At 50.1% G+C, this 17,876-nt stretch overlaps 1 protein-coding gene and 2 long non-coding RNA genes across 3 annotated transcripts; 1 reads left to right on the forward strand and 2 right to left on the reverse strand.

The window, feature by feature from the left end:
• Positions 1-165: 165 nt before the first annotated feature.
• LOC128149582 (uncharacterized) lies at positions 166-17,739 on the reverse strand. The gene is made up of 9 exons (XR_008237683.1): positions 16,162-17,739; positions 13,587-13,721; positions 12,879-12,972; positions 12,232-12,339; positions 10,056-10,199; positions 5,177-7,244; positions 4,725-4,910; positions 1,464-1,518; positions 166-277 (listed from the first exon to the last, which is right to left on the reverse strand). It is a non-coding gene; the product is annotated as an uncharacterized LOC128149582 (long non-coding RNA).
• LOC128149584 (uncharacterized) lies at positions 1,970-4,024 on the reverse strand. Its single transcript, XR_008237684.1, has 2 exons — positions 3,954-4,024; positions 1,970-3,609 (listed from the first exon to the last, which is right to left on the reverse strand). It is a non-coding gene; the product is annotated as an uncharacterized LOC128149584 (long non-coding RNA).
• SIAH2 (siah E3 ubiquitin protein ligase 2) lies at positions 4,499-14,909 on the forward strand. Its single transcript, XM_052804932.1, is given in 3 exon segments — positions 4,499-4,702; positions 4,704-4,917; positions 13,443-14,909. Coding segments are annotated over 3 exon segments (948 nt in total). The 5' UTR covers positions 4,499-4,526; the 3' UTR covers positions 14,001-14,909.
• Positions 17,740-17,876: the final 137 nt, after the last annotated feature.

The raw sequence follows: 17,876 nt of genomic DNA on the forward strand, positions 1-17,876 counted from the left end.
TCTCCCACTCGCTGCCAACTCCACCAAACACTGTGGTCTGGAGGAGAAAAAACACTTTCACCAATAAAACAGCCTTTGGCGCCTGGAGCGCTGTGAAAGCCTGCGCCCCTGAGGAACAGTCGCTAGCAACACTGCCTTACTGCACGCATTTTCCAGGTGGTAGGATGCAGGTTCTTCTGCTTCCCACGACAGCTGGCAGAAAAAGGAAAGAGAGTGGGAATTTGCCTTCCTCCGTGCCAGGCAGAGATGTTAGAGAAATCAAGGTGTCTCTTGAGTGCTGTGGAAATGAAATCGATATTGAGCATTGGCAATACTGTGTGCATCTAATTTATTTAATCCAGTGTGTGCAACTAATTTAGCTGTTTGCAACGAGTAAGGTTTCCTCCCAGCTCCCTGCAGCTGTGACTTCTGCAGCCGGGTCTCTCTGCTGCTTCAGCGACAGCTCGAGTGCAGACCCCGGCCGGGTTGGCTCACAGAGCTACCCTGCATCCCACGCACCAGTGGGGAAGCACAGCTCGTACATGGGCACCGAGGCAAAAGAAAGTCTCATGAGGTGCTCCTTGCTGTGATTTCAACAATTTTACTGGCTCTGAGTGTGGCCAAGTCCTGGCACCTGTGGCAGCCTGGCGAGCACGGGCAGGGCACATCACTCCTCGCTCACGTTAACCACTTTCCACTTCCTTTTTTATAGACATCACCCAAAAAAGACCTATTAGTCATACCAAAACGTGTGTTGCTGATGACAGCTGTACTGAGAACAACAAACCTTTCTGCAAGCAATCCAGAAGTTTGGTTAAAATGATTTGATTTGAATTAAAAAGTGGTCACAAACAGCCTGAGATTCAGCCCAGCCAGGGCGAGGAGCCTGCTGGTGAGCAAGCTAATATGGGGTCTGCGCTTGTCATTGCCCCCCCCTTCAATTTCTGCTGAATTCAGAGCTCCCCTGAGCGCGTGGCATCCCCGCTGCACAGCTGTGGTTCAGCCGAAGCGCTGCAGCCCCCCGGCACCCGCAGCCCCGGTGACACCGTGACAGGCGTGCCGCCGCCGCCCAGGCACGGGCACCACGCAGAAGGGCCTGGGGCAGGGCTGGCAGCACCCAAAAGCTGGGGGGCATTGGCGAGACGGCAGCCCCCAGTGCCGGCCGCGGAGCTACCAGCACAAGCCAGAGCCAGAGGGTGCTGGCAGGTGACAGGCAGCCTGCCTGCAGGCAGGAGGGCACCCTGTGCCCCCATCCCACCAGAACCTCCTGCCAGACTGGGGAGGACACGCTGCCCACCCAGCAGCACCGGGGGCTGCACGCTGACTTTCCTGGCAGGTAGGGAAGATGTCAGCTCTTCCCTGCGTGGATGTACCAGCACCTGTTAAGTCTCGGCTGCGCGCTGCCGCGTCCCTCCCAGCCACCCACCCACCGCCCTCCCCATCCCGGCCACGCAGCTTCAGAAAGTGGTGGAAACGTCCGTCACCCTCAAGGTCCCTCTCCTGCGTGGACCTGGTCGCGATGGGCGGTGGGCTCTGAAGCTGCAGAGGAGACAAGCAGAGCTCATGGCTCCATTTACCACTGTTTTACAAATCACCTTTTTACTGCAAACAATTATTCCTATGGCATAGACACAGTAACCTACAGCGTTGCAGGGAGCCAGGCTACGGTTATCTCCAGAGACCAGGGTCTTTTTTAGCAGAGGATCAATAACCGGGGAAGCCGGTGGCAGCCTCATACCTTTCTGGCACTTATTCGACCAGCTCAGAGTCTGAATTGTGCTTCCCCATTTATTCCAAGCAGAAGAAATGGACTCTATTCAGAGCATCTTTAAACCAGACACCAACCTTCTAAAAACTATTTTGTACATTATTTATTTAAGAGGAGTCTTTGGGGCTGCTGAAAAAAAGTGTGATAGCCACATTCTGACCTTTAAAAAATATAATTTTATATATATATATAGCTTAAATAACATGTTTTTAAATTACCCTGTATTATTGAAAGCACAGAAAAAACATATTTTATTTGTATAAACATCCACACCGTTCCAGTCTATTTGTGAAAAGGCTCTTATTTTTCCTCCTCCCTATACCACAGAATATATAATAAACCACAAACCAAGTAAGAGGTCTTCTCCAAGACCACAGGACTATTCTGGCCTTGTTTTCATGCCAGGCCGTGGGATCAGGGCGGGAAAGGACTCAGCACTCCAGGATGCAGACTAGAATCTCAGGGACTGTTAACTTTGATTTTCTAATCTCAAAAGAGACACTCATATGCCTATGGCAAAGTTTCTCAACAGCTTTTACAACCCAAGTTTCCCATTTTGTTTTGATAAAACCTACAGATAAAAAAGAGGGAACTTCTTAAAAGCCTTAATAACTCAGTAGTCTTTTTTAGTCTATATATCATACGGCCATATAATTTCTAGAGAAAATGGTACAAATGTCTCAATTATACCATGTCTGAATCTATTAAACATTTTTTTTCCCAGCAGTTAGTTATCAAGAGTTTCGCTTTCTGTTGTGAATTCAGTTTTAACTGGAATCGGTTTGGTAAGACATTGGTGAAGATTTTAAGTGTAATTTTATTCCAAGATGTCAAAATACTGTCATTCTTTGAGAGTGGTGGTGTTGGTTTTTTTTTTTAAACTACTCAGTGTAACTCGCAAATCTTTCCTTAGTGCCATCTAACTTCTAGGGCTCGTGGAGAGACGGCTCTCAGGCTTCATTCAGTGCAGTGCTTGGTTCCTATAAAACTCAGCAAGAATTCAGGTGCTCATTCCCATTTGTGCTTTCGTGGTGAGGTCCACCCTATAATCTTGTTGATTTGAACCTTATATAAAGTGCAAGGCCTTTTCATTACACCCAAATGCACGGTGCATTATTGAATGATTTCTCAAAACAGCAAAAGAAAACAACCTGTAAAACACTGCCAGGACAACTGTATACAAAAGGATTTTTTCTCATTTCTTGGCCTGTGCCATCTTGCAAGGTTTAATGGAACTTTAGAAACCTGACAAAAAAATCAGACTTCAGCTAATAAGGCACCTCCTTTTTAATGGAAGTTGAGTACAGATAGTGCCTCAACTGAAAATTTTGTGAGGCCCGGAGTCAAGAATGAGTCACACAGCTGCACATCCTGATGGGTCTCTGACAATAACACCGCTTTAGTGAAGTGTTAAAAATGCTCAGTGCGGGTATCTTGGAAGAAAGCATCACTCATTTAAGGACAAGGATCCTCAGAGCCAAATAGCAAGAAGAACTCTTGGGAAAATAATGTATGTGAGAAAAACTTGCCCATTTTGCTGACAGGGGAAATAACCTTGTATGACAGAGCTCATTTCTGGTCACCCTGACTGGATATGCTGCACAGGGGCACCGGGCCGGGTTTTGCACGGGAGAGGTGAGAACTGCATCTCCACCCAGAGCGAGGAGAGCCGCGACATCACAGGGGCCAGGTGAATATTAAACAACAAGCCTACACACAAATATGCCTTTTTTAACAATGACTCCACCACCTACGAGCAAACACTCTTCTTTATTCCTCGATCTTGCTATAATAGGAAGGGGATTTTGGAAGATTTCTGTCCTGAGACTTCAGCGTCATCACTTCTCCAGTGAAGTTTATATCTGGGTAATGAAAACAGCCCAGCTTCTTTCCTTGTCTGGTCCTCACACGTGAAACCAGAACTAAGAAAATATCTCATTCTAAATAACACTTCAAAAGAGCAAAAAACACTTTTCATTGTTCTTTCTCACATTTTTACCACTGCAACCCACCCCGTAAGCATCGCATCGGCCTGCGCCCAGCTCTCCTAATGCCCGCTCCCGTTTGCAGGAGTCACCTCTGTTATCCCGGTGCGGTCCCACGGGTCCATAACCACGCGTGCTGGCGGGTGCGATTCTCAGCGGCGACCACCCCCCTACTGAGAAGTCAAAGGCAGCCCCCGAGGGGAGATGTCCCTCGCACCCACCTCTGAGGGAGATGTCCCTCACACCCACCTCTGAGGGGAGATGTCCCTCACACCCGTGAGGGGAGATGTCCCTCGCACCCACCTCTGAGGGAGATGTCCCTCGCACCCACCTCTGAGGGGAGATGTCCCTCACACCCCTGAGGGGAGATGTCCCTCACACCCCTGCGGGGAGATGTCCCTCGCACCCATCTCTGAGGGAGACGTCCCTCGCACCTTCCCGACCCCCCTCGCAGGGCACCCCACGCTCCGCCAGCCCACAGACCGGTCACCACCGCCGGCACCTTCCACGCTGGGAAGGCTCTGGGTACAGAACGACAGGCGCTTAATTACCGCCGACAACGACAGGCGGTCAATTACCGCGGACAGCTCCTCTTCCCCGCGCAACCGCCCCCCCGCCCCGCCGCGCCCCCTCCTCCTCCTCCTCCTCCGCCCGCCGTCCCCGCCGCTCCCGCCGCTCGGCGGAGGCCCCGCCCGCCCGGAGCATGCCGGGACCGGGGCGGAGGCCGCGCGCAGCCGCCGCTGCCGTCAGCGCCGCCTCCCTCCCTCCCTCCCTCCCTCCGGCGGCCCGGCGCGATGAGCCGCCCGTCCTCCGCCGGCCCCGGCGCTAGCAAACCCTGCGGCAAGCAGCAGCACGCCCCGTCCCCCGCCGTGCCCGCCGCCGTCCTCCCGGGTCCCGGCGGGGCGTCTCCGCCGCCTCCCCCCCCCCCCTCCTCCTCCTCCTCCCCCCCCGCCGCCGCCGCCGCCGCAACAGCAGCAGCATCACGAACTGACCTCGCTCTTCGAGTGCCCCGTCTGCTTCGACTATGTGCTGCCGCCCATCCTCCAGTGTCAGGCCGGGCATCTGGTCTGCAATCAATGCAGGCAGAAGCTGAGCCTCTGCCCCACTTGCCGGGGCTCCCTCACCCCCAGCATCAGGAACCTGGCCATGGAGAAGGTGGCCTCGGCCGTGCTCTTCCCCTGCAAGGTAAGGAGGGGGTTTTTTAGGGGGATGGGGATGGGGGGGGGGGGGTCCGGGCGGCCCGGTAGGGCCGCCCGGGCCCCCCCCCCCCCATCCCCATCCCCCTGCCTTCTGTCTCAAGGCTTTCCCCACAAAACCCTTTTCCCCTAGTAAAAAGGGGGAAAAACTTTCTGTCCGGGTGGCAAAGTTTGGGTGTTGGCGGCTTGCAGTCAGGTTAGGTTCCCCCTCCGCAAAAAAAAAAACCCAGCGCAGCGGAAAAGCTTACTCATTTGGGTGTTTCGGTATAAATGCGGCCTCGAAGCGTGGCGGGTTGGTTTTTTTGTTTTGCGGTTGTTTCTTTTAACGGCAAAGAATCCTCTACCTTCGTGGTCTTTCACTTCCAAAACCCCGTGAACCAGCTGGGGTAGGTACAGTGTCATGTTTGGCCGCCTCTGCGCTGGCCTCAGATTTGCACGCCGAGCGGACTGAGGAGGGGAGAGCAGACCGATGCAGAATTTCCCGATGGGTTTATGTCTCGCCTTCGTTGCTAGTTCGATAGCGAAACATTGCAGCTCACGAGAAGACTTTAAGGCGCTTTCTAAGGTTCATCCAACATAAGCAATAGCAGGTTCACTTGGCAGTTTGTAGAAGGTGATGATTTGGCACGTACAATAATGCCCACGCTGAAGACACCCGAGGCGTCTCCTCCCACACCAGCATGTGGGACTTGTCCAGACCCACTGCAGACAGCAAAGCTGTAGCTCTGCAGCTTCATTCTCTGCTGGTCCAAGTCCCCTTCCTCCCTTTCTTTCTTCACTGTCATAAACACTGAACAGTAAAAGGAGGCACTTGCTGGCCTCCATGAGCCTGTTTCATGGTTCCGCAGGTTTCTAAAGTAAAATAAGATGATAGGAGCGCCACCAGCCTTTAAAAGCAAAACTTCTAATGATTCTTTCTAATTCACTGAAAATCCGGCTCTAAATTTTGTCCTAGTATTTGGCATAATCAGTAGATACAAAGGATAGACTTCCCCCCCCCCCTCCCCCCCTAGTTATTTTAACCTATGCTGATGCTCAGTCTTAAAAAAGGGTTTTATGGAGGTAGCAGAAGTTCTGTTCATGTCCCTCTTGTTAGTTCTCTGCAGCCCTCCTTTGGAAGGGCAGGGGCTGGTAAGCTGTCAGGTCAGTAATTACATCTGAATTATTCTTTTTTCAAGTCTGTTCTCTCTCAGCACTATTTCACATATTCAGATTAAACATTTAAATCTCTTTTTTTTTAAAGTGAGTTTTCTATTTAAAAGAACTAGATGAACTGCTCTAAAGTGCACATCCTTCCTAATAGACATTCACCAGGATGGCAGATAGATACATACACGCAGGCAATGCTGAGTAGGCCCTTTTTATATCTTCCTGGAGCCCCTTGATCCTCATACCTCTGTAATATCAAAAGCACTTTAAAACCACAGGCTGAAGTGATGGAGGGACAGATACAGGAACTGCTGGAGCCATCGCTGATGTGGAATGTGAGAAGAAAGTTTTAAAATATAGAGCTGTCCATGGAGAACTGTGGTCGGGCTGGCAGTGGGACCGATGCAGCCGGAGCGGGCCCCGCCGGGCTCCAGCGGCACGTGGCGAGCTTTCCGGTGAGAGCTGCGAGCAGGCACTCGCCACCTCTGCCTGGAAAAGCCAGTCCCTAGCAGCAGCTTTCCCCGGCCGGCCCGCAGGAGCATCGCTAAGGATGCGCAGGGAGTAACGGCACCTCCAGAGGGAATCGTCTGTGTCAATTCTTGCAGCACGGTGTGGTCGGTGGTGAAAGCCCCGTCTGCCTCAGGGGGCTGGCTGGGTCACGGGATGGGATCGCTGTCTTGCGGAGCTTTTCATAGTGTGGGGCTGTTTTACCACTTGCCCTTGAACGGGAGTCAACCTCACGGTGGCAGTAACAGATGGAGCGCAGTGGTGGGACACAGGTCCTCTCTGCTGAACACAGCAACAAGTGCAGCCAGCCACACGCCCAGCTGTGACCCAGTCTGAGCCCAAGGGAATACAAACAGCCAGCGCGGGTTTTTCACTGAAACGCTGGCCTAGTTCTCGTTTTCTGAAGTCTCTTGTCGGTCTCGTCTGTGGCAGCTAGTTTTCCCTGCTTGTCCTTAATGAAACGGATGCATCCAGGCTGGAGCGGCTCCCCGGACCAGAGTCCTCGCAGCCCTTCATTGTACTGAGGTGCAGCTCTGCTGCCCGCAGGATGCCAGTCTGTCCAGCAGCTGAACTGCCAGGCAGGACTCCTGCCTGCTCATCCCCATGCTTTGGGGGTAAACAAAGCGTGGGAGAAGGAGGAAAAAGCCTACAGACTCTTCGCTGTAAAGAGAAGAAGATGAGATGTTCCTAACTTTACCTGTCAGATGTTACTTTACTCACTTGGTAAGAGAAAGGTTTCTTAAGCCCTTAATTATGGGATTGGCTTCTTTACCCCTTGAGGTTTACTTTCTCCATGGTTCAAGAAGTAAGCACCAACAAAGAGAAGTATGTATAAGAACACACACACCCCCCCATGCCGTATCCTCCCGGGAGAACTGAATAGCAATCCCTGTGTCTGTCAGGGAAGTTCTGGTTCAGGTGCATCAGCTGTAAACACTCCTCCAGTTTGGCATTCTCTGAAGATAAATAAGAAGGCTAGCAGATGTCAGCCAGTTAAGAAAAGAGCATTTCCAGAAGTTCCTCCCAGTATTACTCCTGTGGTTGACGTTGTGCTCTTCAAAGCAGCAACATGGAGGAGGAGGGATGCTGGTGAGGTTTGCAATGCGCTGGGGATCGGGCAGCTCAGCATCTTGGTTACGGGGCTGTGAGTGTTTCGCCTTGACCCGGGGGTGTTTTGGTGGTCTCTGCAGTAACCCAAGGCACAGGTCTGTGCTGGTTGGCATGTCAGACGCTGCTGCTGCAGCCAGCAGGAGGTCGCGGACTGGGCTCACGCCAGCTCGGGGCTTGGTTTGGTTTCTCGATACAGTGCCTGCGAGCCAGTTTAGAGCTGGGAGAGCTGGAGAGGGACTGAACCAGCAGCGGTCGGCGTGCTGCACCTCGCAGCTACCTGGCGAGATGCTAGCACAGGCAGGAGCCCTGGGCTGCAGCGCGTGGGAGGGGACGGCCAGGGCAGCCCCCGGCCTCAGCTGCGCGCAGGGGCGCTGGGCGGCACTGCCAGCAGGATGTCAGGTTCCCCCACGCCATGCTGCTGCGGTCACACGCGCACCTGTGAGTTGTCTAGCTCGGACCCGAAAACATGGCGCGCTCGGAGCCCCGCGTCCCAGACCGTGCCGCGGTACGACCGGTGTGGGAGTGTGCATCCTCCCCGCGCACCAGCATCTGCTCGCGAGCTCTCCGCCCCTCACTCGTCGGGCTCCCAGAAGCTCCTCGCAGAGGCGTAGATAAGTCTCTGCTCCTCTTCCCTCGCACACCCTCTCTTTTATGTGGATTTTTTTCTGCCGTGAGCAATTCCTGCTCTGCTGCTTTCACTGTTCCCAAGAGCCGCAAAGTGAAATTAGCACACGTTAACGCTTTTCGCTCTCACTTCTTGGGCCCAGAAACAGCAACACGCCGTCAGGGCTGTAATTCTCAGTCAGCGTTATGTAGGTCGCAGTCAGCCAGCGGGGATGTGGCCCACCGTGCCCCTCGGCGGTGGGCGTCCATTGTGTGCTGCAGCAGCACCAGGGGTTTCGGCAAGAACTGCCCCGCTCTGCAGCCGGCACGCGGCAGCTGACCATGCACCAGGGCCTGGCCCTGGTCTGACTCACCTGTGGTTTTCACCATGTTAAGGGAACCTGATGTAAGCTTGCGGGAGGCGAGGGGGAAGTCAGAGTTCCAGAAAATGTGAAAGAACAAATAGAGACAGTGGTCTGTCCAGAGGAGGACCCTGCACTTCCAGAGACAACTATGAATGGCACTCGAAATAAGTAGGACTGAGACACAACAGTGCAGAGCCAACAGAAAATGGGGATTTGGTGTTGCCTGTGGCTCTAGTTGCTTTGAGGGTTGTTCTTAAAATGCTTTAAGAAAGAATTACAGTTATTGCATCTCGGTGCTTTTTACAGGGCTTCTGGGAAAAAAAAAAAAATCTATAGGAGGATTTAAGTCGTAAAGTCACAGTAAAGCTACTGAAAATGTAAAATGCCTTTTAGTGCTCTAAGCAATCTGCACAAGATAAAATGCACTTCATAAACACACTCAAACTCCTAATTAGTAAGTACCAAAAGGAATCGGTTGTTTTCTTTCATCTTTTAAACAAGTACAAGTGGAAAATAATACAAAGGTGCTCTCTAGTTATGAAGCTGACTTAATTTGGACATAGGTTCTTCCGTAACTTTGGGGGTTTTGTCCAATACTGGCTATGAAAGAAAATAAATCTTATGAATTGGCAGCTTCTTGAACAGACACCAGAATCCATTTTCACAGCAGTTGTGTGAGGTATGCTGTGATCATTAGCTGCTAAACTTGGAACTGTGACCTGGCTAACTGAGCAGTGTAGGGCGGGAGAGGTGTTTCTCGATTTAACCACTTCATCCAAAGTCTATGAGAAAACGAGTTGTGAGTGTTCTCTGTTGTCATTGGCAGAACTGCAGTCCTCGCATAACCACGAGTATTAGCCGAGATCTGTGTCCTGACGTGTTTTGCTAGCCTTTTGTGGTGGGACTTGACAAACAAAGATGTTCATGCTTGAGTGATCTTAGCATGGCCACGGAAATGACGTGGGACCAGCACTCCTCGTCTACCCTGTGTAAAACTGCAGGCAGTTCCTGCTTGCATTTCAGTTTATAGTAGAACTTACCTCCAACATACACGGGCAGAAACTAGCCCAGCACTAAGGAAAGAATATCCAATAGCAAATTCAGTATTTGTTTACACACTGATAGGAGCCCAGTTGGGCAGCTATATGGATGGCATTTAGCAATGTGTGATAGGGAAAAAGAAAAAAAAAAACAAAACACCACACAAAAAAAACTCCACCAAAAATCCTGCATAGGTACACCAGTGAATTGTCACTGCTGTGATTAATTCAACCTAACAATGAGTTTTACTTATAATAAAGGAAATTTACTTTTCTAGTTATTACATACATACATTAAAAAAATCTAAGTACACAGGGCTTGATTTTTCAGAGGACTGAGACCCCATTCTTACCAGCTTTCCTAGGAGTGGTAATGCTCTGCATCGTGGAAGCTAGGACAGATACCTCGCATGAAGAGAGTCTTCTGAGATCCTTGAACACAGCCATCTCTAACTGGAGATACTGCCATGTTTCTGAGTCTCCAGATGGTCCTGGTCCTTTTGAAGAAAAGTGAATCCAGTAAATTCATTGTGCTGTACTCTTACACTTTGCTCTGTGGAAAAGTCTTTCTGCACTTCACAACCATCACTTTGTGTTTAAAAAGTGGAAGGCATAGTGAGACTGTATATAAGCTAACAAGTCTTAAATAATACCAGACTAATCACTTTAATTTTCTTTAGACAGGTGGTACGAGGTAGGCAAAGCCGCTCTATGTCCTTAGACCACTGCTGCTACACTATCAGTTCAAGGGAAAGCATGAGAGGTTTCGCATGTAAGCAAACAACTTGCAAACAGAAATTGCAAGTCATGTTATTGTATACAAACTTACTCCTGTATACTGTCCAATGCTGCTTCTACAGCCTCTTCAGAGCTTTAATTAAAAAAAAAAATTATGTCATTTTAAAGATTTTAAGCAAATATACTAAACCTAAATAAGGTCACCCTTCCTATTTCCAAGACATAGTAGACTCTAATAAAGCGGTGGGATTTTTTTCTGATAAAAATGCAGTTTATTTTGGTTGTAATTGAACAGGAGTCTGCTTACATCACCCTACCTGCACAGGTGCATAGAGCTTGCATGCTCTATGCATGAAATGACAGAATGTTCGCTGGTCCTTTCCCATGTGAACCATAACAGCAGACCCAGCACTGCTGGCAGAACAGAGTTTATAAATGCACTCTGCCAGGCAGCTGGCTGTGGCCCAAGCCGGTTTCCTCACTGGTGTGAGGCTCTGGAAAGCACAGAGGCTCGCCGTTTTCTGGGCTGGACCTCGCTGTGCATCCCTGGGGGAGCTCCCTACTGTCAGTGCTAGACTGGCCTGAGCATCTGTACCCAAGGTTCAGCGAATACTTCGGAAGGCTGGAGGGATCTTAAAAGCAGGGACAGAGGTTTTACAAAGTGCTGGAGGAGGGAGAAGTACGAGAGGGTCTCAATCCTTGTTGAGTCCGTGAACATTGCTGATGCACATACAGGAGCAGGCAGGCATATTCTTTCCAGAAGCATTATTTGTATCTCACACTACTTCTATACTAGAGGGAGAGGCTGCTGGCTAGAGCAGGAGGGATTTGGACTTGGCAGTCTATTCCCAGCTCTGCCACTGATTTCCCATGTGGCTTCAGACAAGTTACTTTAATCCTGTGTCCCTGCCTGGCTTAATTTACAGGGTTGATAATACTGGCCTGCCTCTGCTGAACACTTTCAAGCTTAACTGGTGTTTTCCAAATGCTTTAGGACACTCAGAAAGCTATCCTGTCAAAGTGAAATTCAGAGCAGCACACGCAGAGTGACACACGTGGCGAAAATGTGGCACACTAAGCTATGTATATGGTGATGAGCTCTGAGCTGACTGTTTCCTCTTAGGAAAGAGAATACAGTGCTAAACAAATGACTACAAAAACAAGTACATAATACTTTCCGGCATGGAATACCAGAAATTATGAGAAGGGCAATGAAAAAGCAGAAAACAGTCATGCCAGCCCAGGCATTAGTAGCATACCTGCACTGTTAACACTGCACGCAGCCCTGGCTCCCCGTCTCAAGGATGCGGTAGAGGTGGAGAAGGTGCACAGGCCACATAGCTCAAAGGTATTGTATAACCTGTACACAGGGAGAGGTGAAGCAGGCTTTTGAGGGGTATGATAAAGATGAATGGCATTTGCGAAGCAGCACAAAGACAGCAAGTCAGTTTTTGCTGTTCATGGTCTCCCACTGTTGGTAGGGCTCCTCACCAAACAAAACCCGCAGTGATGGGTTTGGGAGCACATGAGCTCAGGTACTTCTCACGAGGAAGGGCAAAGCCAACGGTATTTGCTTATCTTGTTTTTAAGCTCTCGCTTCTCTACTCACCACTGGTCGCTTTTGTGAGACGGCTGCTTTCGCCCAATCAGCAGCTTGTATATTCTTACTATTTTTGTTAATGAGGTTAGACTCGGAGCTGGTCTTCAGCACCTCGCACGATTGAAGCGTTAACGGGGGTAGGAACATGGGAAACACCAGCAGGCTGGTGGGGCTTGCGAGTATACACGTACCTGGGTCGCTGCATTGCGCGGCAGGGCAGCAGACATGGCAGACGGGCGTGTTTGCCGTGATGGGGCTTCTGCCTTTGGCAGGAGGACGCCTTGTTCCACTGTAGCACCCTGCAATAAAGCCACTAGCAGAGGATTAAGCAGCAGGGGCAGACACAGTAAGTGAAGCCTCACGTTAACTCTTTATGGCTTATAAAACAAGCTCCTCCAGACGCACAACGTCAAGGTTCTGTCCCAGTATTCCTAGCGCCATGTTCGCAGCACGGGTGATTTGCATCTTGGGCATTTAACCCTTTGAGCTGAAACTTCTTTCAGACATATTAGCGCAGAAATAATCATTTATACCTTGGTTATATTTGTCCTCAAGGAAGTGTCATAGCATCCATAAGCAGCCGTGCACGCATGTTGTAACGTTCATGCTCGTGTTAGCAGTGGAGTTGATATTGCTACAGATACCTACAGACTGGGGGAGCTGTGCTCTTGGGGAGAACAGGAGAGACTTTTTTTTCCTCTATGGAGGTAGCGTCAAAGCAATATGGTCAGTGTGGACAACTGAACTGACCGTAGAGAAAGGAAGAGCATCCCCGGTTTAAAGCAAATTAACCCTCCAAATTGCCCAATGACTTTAAGAGAAGTTAGAGGGTACTTACTTGTGTGCTAGCTTTATGCTTGGTGAAAAATCATCCTCTCCCTTTCCACTTCTCACAATTGCAGTGTTGAAACTGTTCCAGTGTTTAAAAAAAGCTGTGGGGAATCTGCATTTGAATTTAATGGGAGTGCTTTTGCTCTCTGATGGTAATAAGGTACATCTATTAAAAATACTTCACTCTAGTAGCTGTTTGCTGAAACTAGAATCCTTTGTTCTTTTTAAAGAAAAGAAAAATCCAAACCAGGACCACTTCAGCTGATCTGGACCGATCAGATCTAACTACAACAGCAAATCTAACTACAACTCAGCCTTACAATCCGTTTTATCTAAGCGCTTGCATTAGAAAAAAAACAACCACAAAAGACAAGAAGAATCCATTTTTAAGTGGAAACAAAAATAAGTAAAACTCAGCTCTGAATCCAGGGCTAAATAGAAGTATCTAATGTAAAATTTGCAATGAGAACAAGAGTTCTGGTTGATCACCAGTGTTTCCAGTTGACAGGTGGGAGCAGCGAACACTAGTGCTGGTGCCTTTCCTGACAGCTTGTATTTGGTCTTTTTCCAGTACGCCACAACAGGCTGCTCTCTGACACTCCATCACACAGAAAAGCCAGAACACGAAGACATCTGTGAGTATCGTCCCTACTCCTGCCCATGCCCTGGTGCCTCCTGTAAATGGCAGGGATCCCTGGAAGCCGTGATGTCCCACCTCATGCACGCCCACAAAAGCATTACCACCCTTCAGGGAGAAGACATCGTTTTTCTTGCCACAGACATTAACCTTCCAGGGGCTGTTGACTGGGTGATGATGCAGTCGTGCTTCGGTCACCACTTCATGCTGGTGCTGGAGAAACAAGAGAAGTATGAAGGTCACCAGCAGTTTTTTGCCATCGTGCTGCTCATCGGCACCCGTAAGCAAGCGGAGAACTTTGCATACAGACTGGAGCTGAATGGCAACCGCCGCCGGCTGACCTGGGAGGCAACGCCTTGCTCCATCCACGACGGGGTGGCTGCGGCCATTCTGAACAGCGACTGCCTAATTTTTGATACGGCTATAGCACACCTTTTTGCTGACAATGGAAACCTTGGCATTAACGTGACTATTTCTACGTGTTGTCCGTGATGTATTTGCGTAGCTAGCAAAACCTAGGCTGTCTGGACATAGTGCTTTACATTCACCAAGGGTTTTCTTTTTGTTCCGTTTTTTTTAATGCTATTCAACTATGTCATTGTGTATGCTAAGGTTCCTAACTAGCCAACATTTTTAACCTTGGAGAGAAGAGGAACAAGAGTGTCCTGTAAGTAATATGAGTGGGAAAAGGTCTTTTTAAATTCTTGGGTGCCTTAGGAAGATTCCCCACACACAGTCACCTTTTTTAATTTAATTATATTTTATTTAAAGAGTGCTTCCATTAGACATGTGGCTTAAGAGACCTGGAGGACTGCATTCCCATTTGGAGCGCAACTAAAAGCCCTTTCAGCAGGAACACTGACTTGCTCTCTCACTGGTGAGCTTTAATAACAGTTTTTAGAAGGCGGGAAAGGAAAGAAATCCAAGCAACCTCTCACAAGAGAAGTTCTGACTCAAAGGGGAACAATAGGTACTTCAGTGTTGATACTCCATTTCCTGCTACCTTATTAAAAAGGGATGGGCATTGGATCATTTGCTGCATTTTTAAAACAAAATAGGGGAGGAAGAGCTGGGGTAAAGCATGGCAGAGCATGGGAATTGCTGGCTCCTGTCTGTTTTAGGGGGATCAGTGAGCCCAGCACACAGTACAACCGCTCACAGCCAGGTACAGGTGAAAGCAGGAGGCACACATCTAATGTATCTCAAACAGCTAGAGCCAATAATATAGAAATATGTGCAAGCTGTCCACATGCAGCTTCCCTTGGAGACATACTTGACTATTGATTATTGTAAAAGACTAATAATATAGCAAGAGCTTTATGGCCAGTGTCGCATCATTTGCTATTTAAGTTTTGTTGCCATATTTACTTTTATTTTGTAATAAATACTTTGCAAAAACTACACTGCATAGCATGCTGTGCTAACATGCGTGTGCGTGACAGTAGCTATGACTTCCCGGTTACTTTGCGTGCTCTGGCTCGCTGGATCTGCTGGGCTTCCTCCTGCGCGGGCTAGCTCACCCAGGCGAGCGGCAGGACGCCGCAGGGCTGAGGGGGTGCTCACCCCCACCACCTCCCAGCCCTGCTGCCAGAGGGCCGCTTTGCAGCACGAGCAGGAGAACCGGGTGGGGATTTGAGTCCCAGGGGCAACAGTGACAGCCTGACTCGTGCAAACTGAAATCACGGTCTGTCACCAAAGCTGAATCTGCCTGCAGCCTCCCCTCTGCAACCAGAACCTTCTGTCTGATTCACTCAAGCAGAATACTAGCTCCGCATATGGCTTTCCTGAATATTAAGATGTTTGCCATTTGGAAGAGGCAATGAGTTGTGAGGTGATACAGTCTGCTGAGTTATTCAGTGGTAGGAAGCCTCACGATAGTAGAAAACTACACGTAAAGTGACAGATGAAGCTTGGTATGAATAAATATAATGCATAGGGAGGAAAAACAGTCCTAACTGCATCCCTCCAGGGAAGAGCACTTTGGAGTTATGACAGAGTCCCATGCAAACATCACCTAACGCCTGGTAGCAGTCCCCAGAAAAGTGCACAAGAGAATGACGAGGACCACATCAGTGAAGAGAAGCTTGTTCCAGCCTTGAGAATTTGGAAGTGACCACAGGAAAAAACCTCCCAAGGAATTACTCTAATCTTTTTGTATCCAGTTCCTATAAAGATCCTACATCTGATCTCAGTTACACTGTGCTGGCAGAACTCCAGCAGCATCAGCCGAGTAAACTAATTTACTCCTGCTTAAGCAGGATCAAAGTCAAGCTCTGGCTCTGACAGGCGTTAACACCTGTGCTTTCAGCAGAACTTGTTAAGCAACAGTTCCTAAGGATTTGATTCATTTTCCCATATTTCAGCAACATTTATAGTGGAAGATAATTTTTCTTACTGACAGTTGGGACATAAGAGCTTTTTTGTGTAAAACAAAACTCTGAGGCATGTCTTTGATTATAGCAGGATTAATGAAATTAATTACTCCAGTGTTGCCTATAACCCACATTAGATAAATTAACACACATTATTTCATTAGGTCTTTCCACACCATTCAGTGCTGAAGGAATGGCAAACTTTCATTATATCTCACACCAAAAAAACCCCAACACCCAGTATCTTTTCTGTCTGAAACCGAATTTAGGATAAGGAATACCTCAGCTGGTACTGCCAAGAAGCGATGTGTTTCCTCTTCAGATCAATAAATGAACAGGTGACATTCATTCCAGCAGTGACAAAGCGTTTCAGGTTTTCTTCCCTATGCAGCTGGGCACAACGCAGCTGGTACGACTTCCCAAGCATGATGTCCAAGTGCCAGAGGCAGGAGGGGCTTGCAGGGCACCAGTACCTTGCCAAGGGAAGTGGCAGCACATCAGTAAATGTGTGAAAGTTCCTCTAAATATTCAGAAAAAAGTTACTGAGGCCAGCCTCGTTTTCTTAACAAAACTCCTGACCACCAACAAAGCAACCTGACTTTGAAATGGACGATGAAACGTACCCAGAGAAAACTCTGCCCAGGGGCCGGCAGCAGCCAAGGAGCCGCAGCCGGCAGACCTCCCTGCCACGGGGAGCTCTCCCACTGCCCAGCCGGGCTGCAGCAAACAGCGTGTGCCCAACAGCCCCTCTCAGCTGCACTCAGCACTGCCTGGGAGAGGTTAGCTGCACAAGGCGACACGAGCTACCAAGAGTTGTCCCTATGAAGTGGTTTTTCTGTTGAGTCGCTACACTATATTGTTGACAGTTCTCCCGAAAAACAATTTCTGCTTTAAACACAAAGAAAAAAATGCAAAAACTCCTAGGGACTGATGAGTTTATAGCAAGAGCATGGCACAACTTGAGTGGTTCCCACCCGCGGCTGTGCCAGCGTTGGGCTGTGTGCTGTTAGGACAGGCACTCTCCTCCAGCCGTGCCACAGCCAGAGGCGAAAGCTGCAGCAATACCAGGATCTGCACCAACCGACATTGGAAGCAATGTCCCAGGACCCCAATGCTACGGGGAGCTATGAGCACCAACGCCAGCCGAGCAGCGTGTCCAAACGCGGCACTAATACCACCGGCTGCACCTCAACATATTCCTTCCAGTTTTAAAAACGAGTGACTTGCTTCTTTTGTTGTAGAACTCACGTGCTTGTAAGACAACTGCAAGTTCTTATAAAAAGCCCAGATAACGTAGCACATACACGTTGTCCTAAGGTGCACCTAAAGCCTGCGTTTGTTTGCAAACGACGTTTCTGAAGAAAACTGCTTTCTTTTGTTCTCCAAGCGCAAATTCCTTGGAGGGATCCAACCGCCCCTAGTCCTACAGGAGACATCAGCGACAGATGCGCAACACGCCTATGACACAAACGTAAGAAATCTGCCCGGGCAGGTGTTTCGGGGGCAGTTAGGAGTTCATGCCCAAACAGCCAAGCCGCAGCAGGTTTTGTAACCCGCCTTTCACCTTCGGCCCAGCTCCCATCCCACGCAGAAGGCTGCGGCTCGGCTCCCGCGCTCCCTCGGATCCCCAGCAGCGGCGGGACGAGGACGGGCCCCCCCGCTCCAGCCCGCAGCGCGGCCCCGGCGCAGCGGCTCCGCGGGCACCGTCACGGCGGGCTTCTGCGGCCCCGGCCACCCCCGGCTCCCCACGCCCGGCCGCAGGCTCCCGGGGCGGCTCTCCCACCGGAGGAACCCGCGCAGGCGCGGCGGGGGGAGCACCGGCCCGGGGCAGGCGGGCCCCAGCGCCTCAGGCGGAGGAGCCGCCGCCGGCCTCTGCCGCCGCCGCCCCGGCAGCCCCCGCGCCCGCCGCGTCGCCCTGGAGACGCCGCACGACGCCACGGACGGGCCGGGAGCGGGGCCGGGAGGCTGCCGAGAGCCCGCCGGCCTCGCAGGGGCG

Source organism: Harpia harpyja, chromosome 12 (genome assembly GCF_026419915.1).
Source record: "Harpia harpyja isolate bHarHar1 chromosome 12, bHarHar1 primary haplotype, whole genome shotgun sequence".
In the NCBI taxonomy this organism is placed as follows: Eukaryota; Metazoa; Chordata; class Aves; order Accipitriformes; family Accipitridae; genus Harpia; species Harpia harpyja.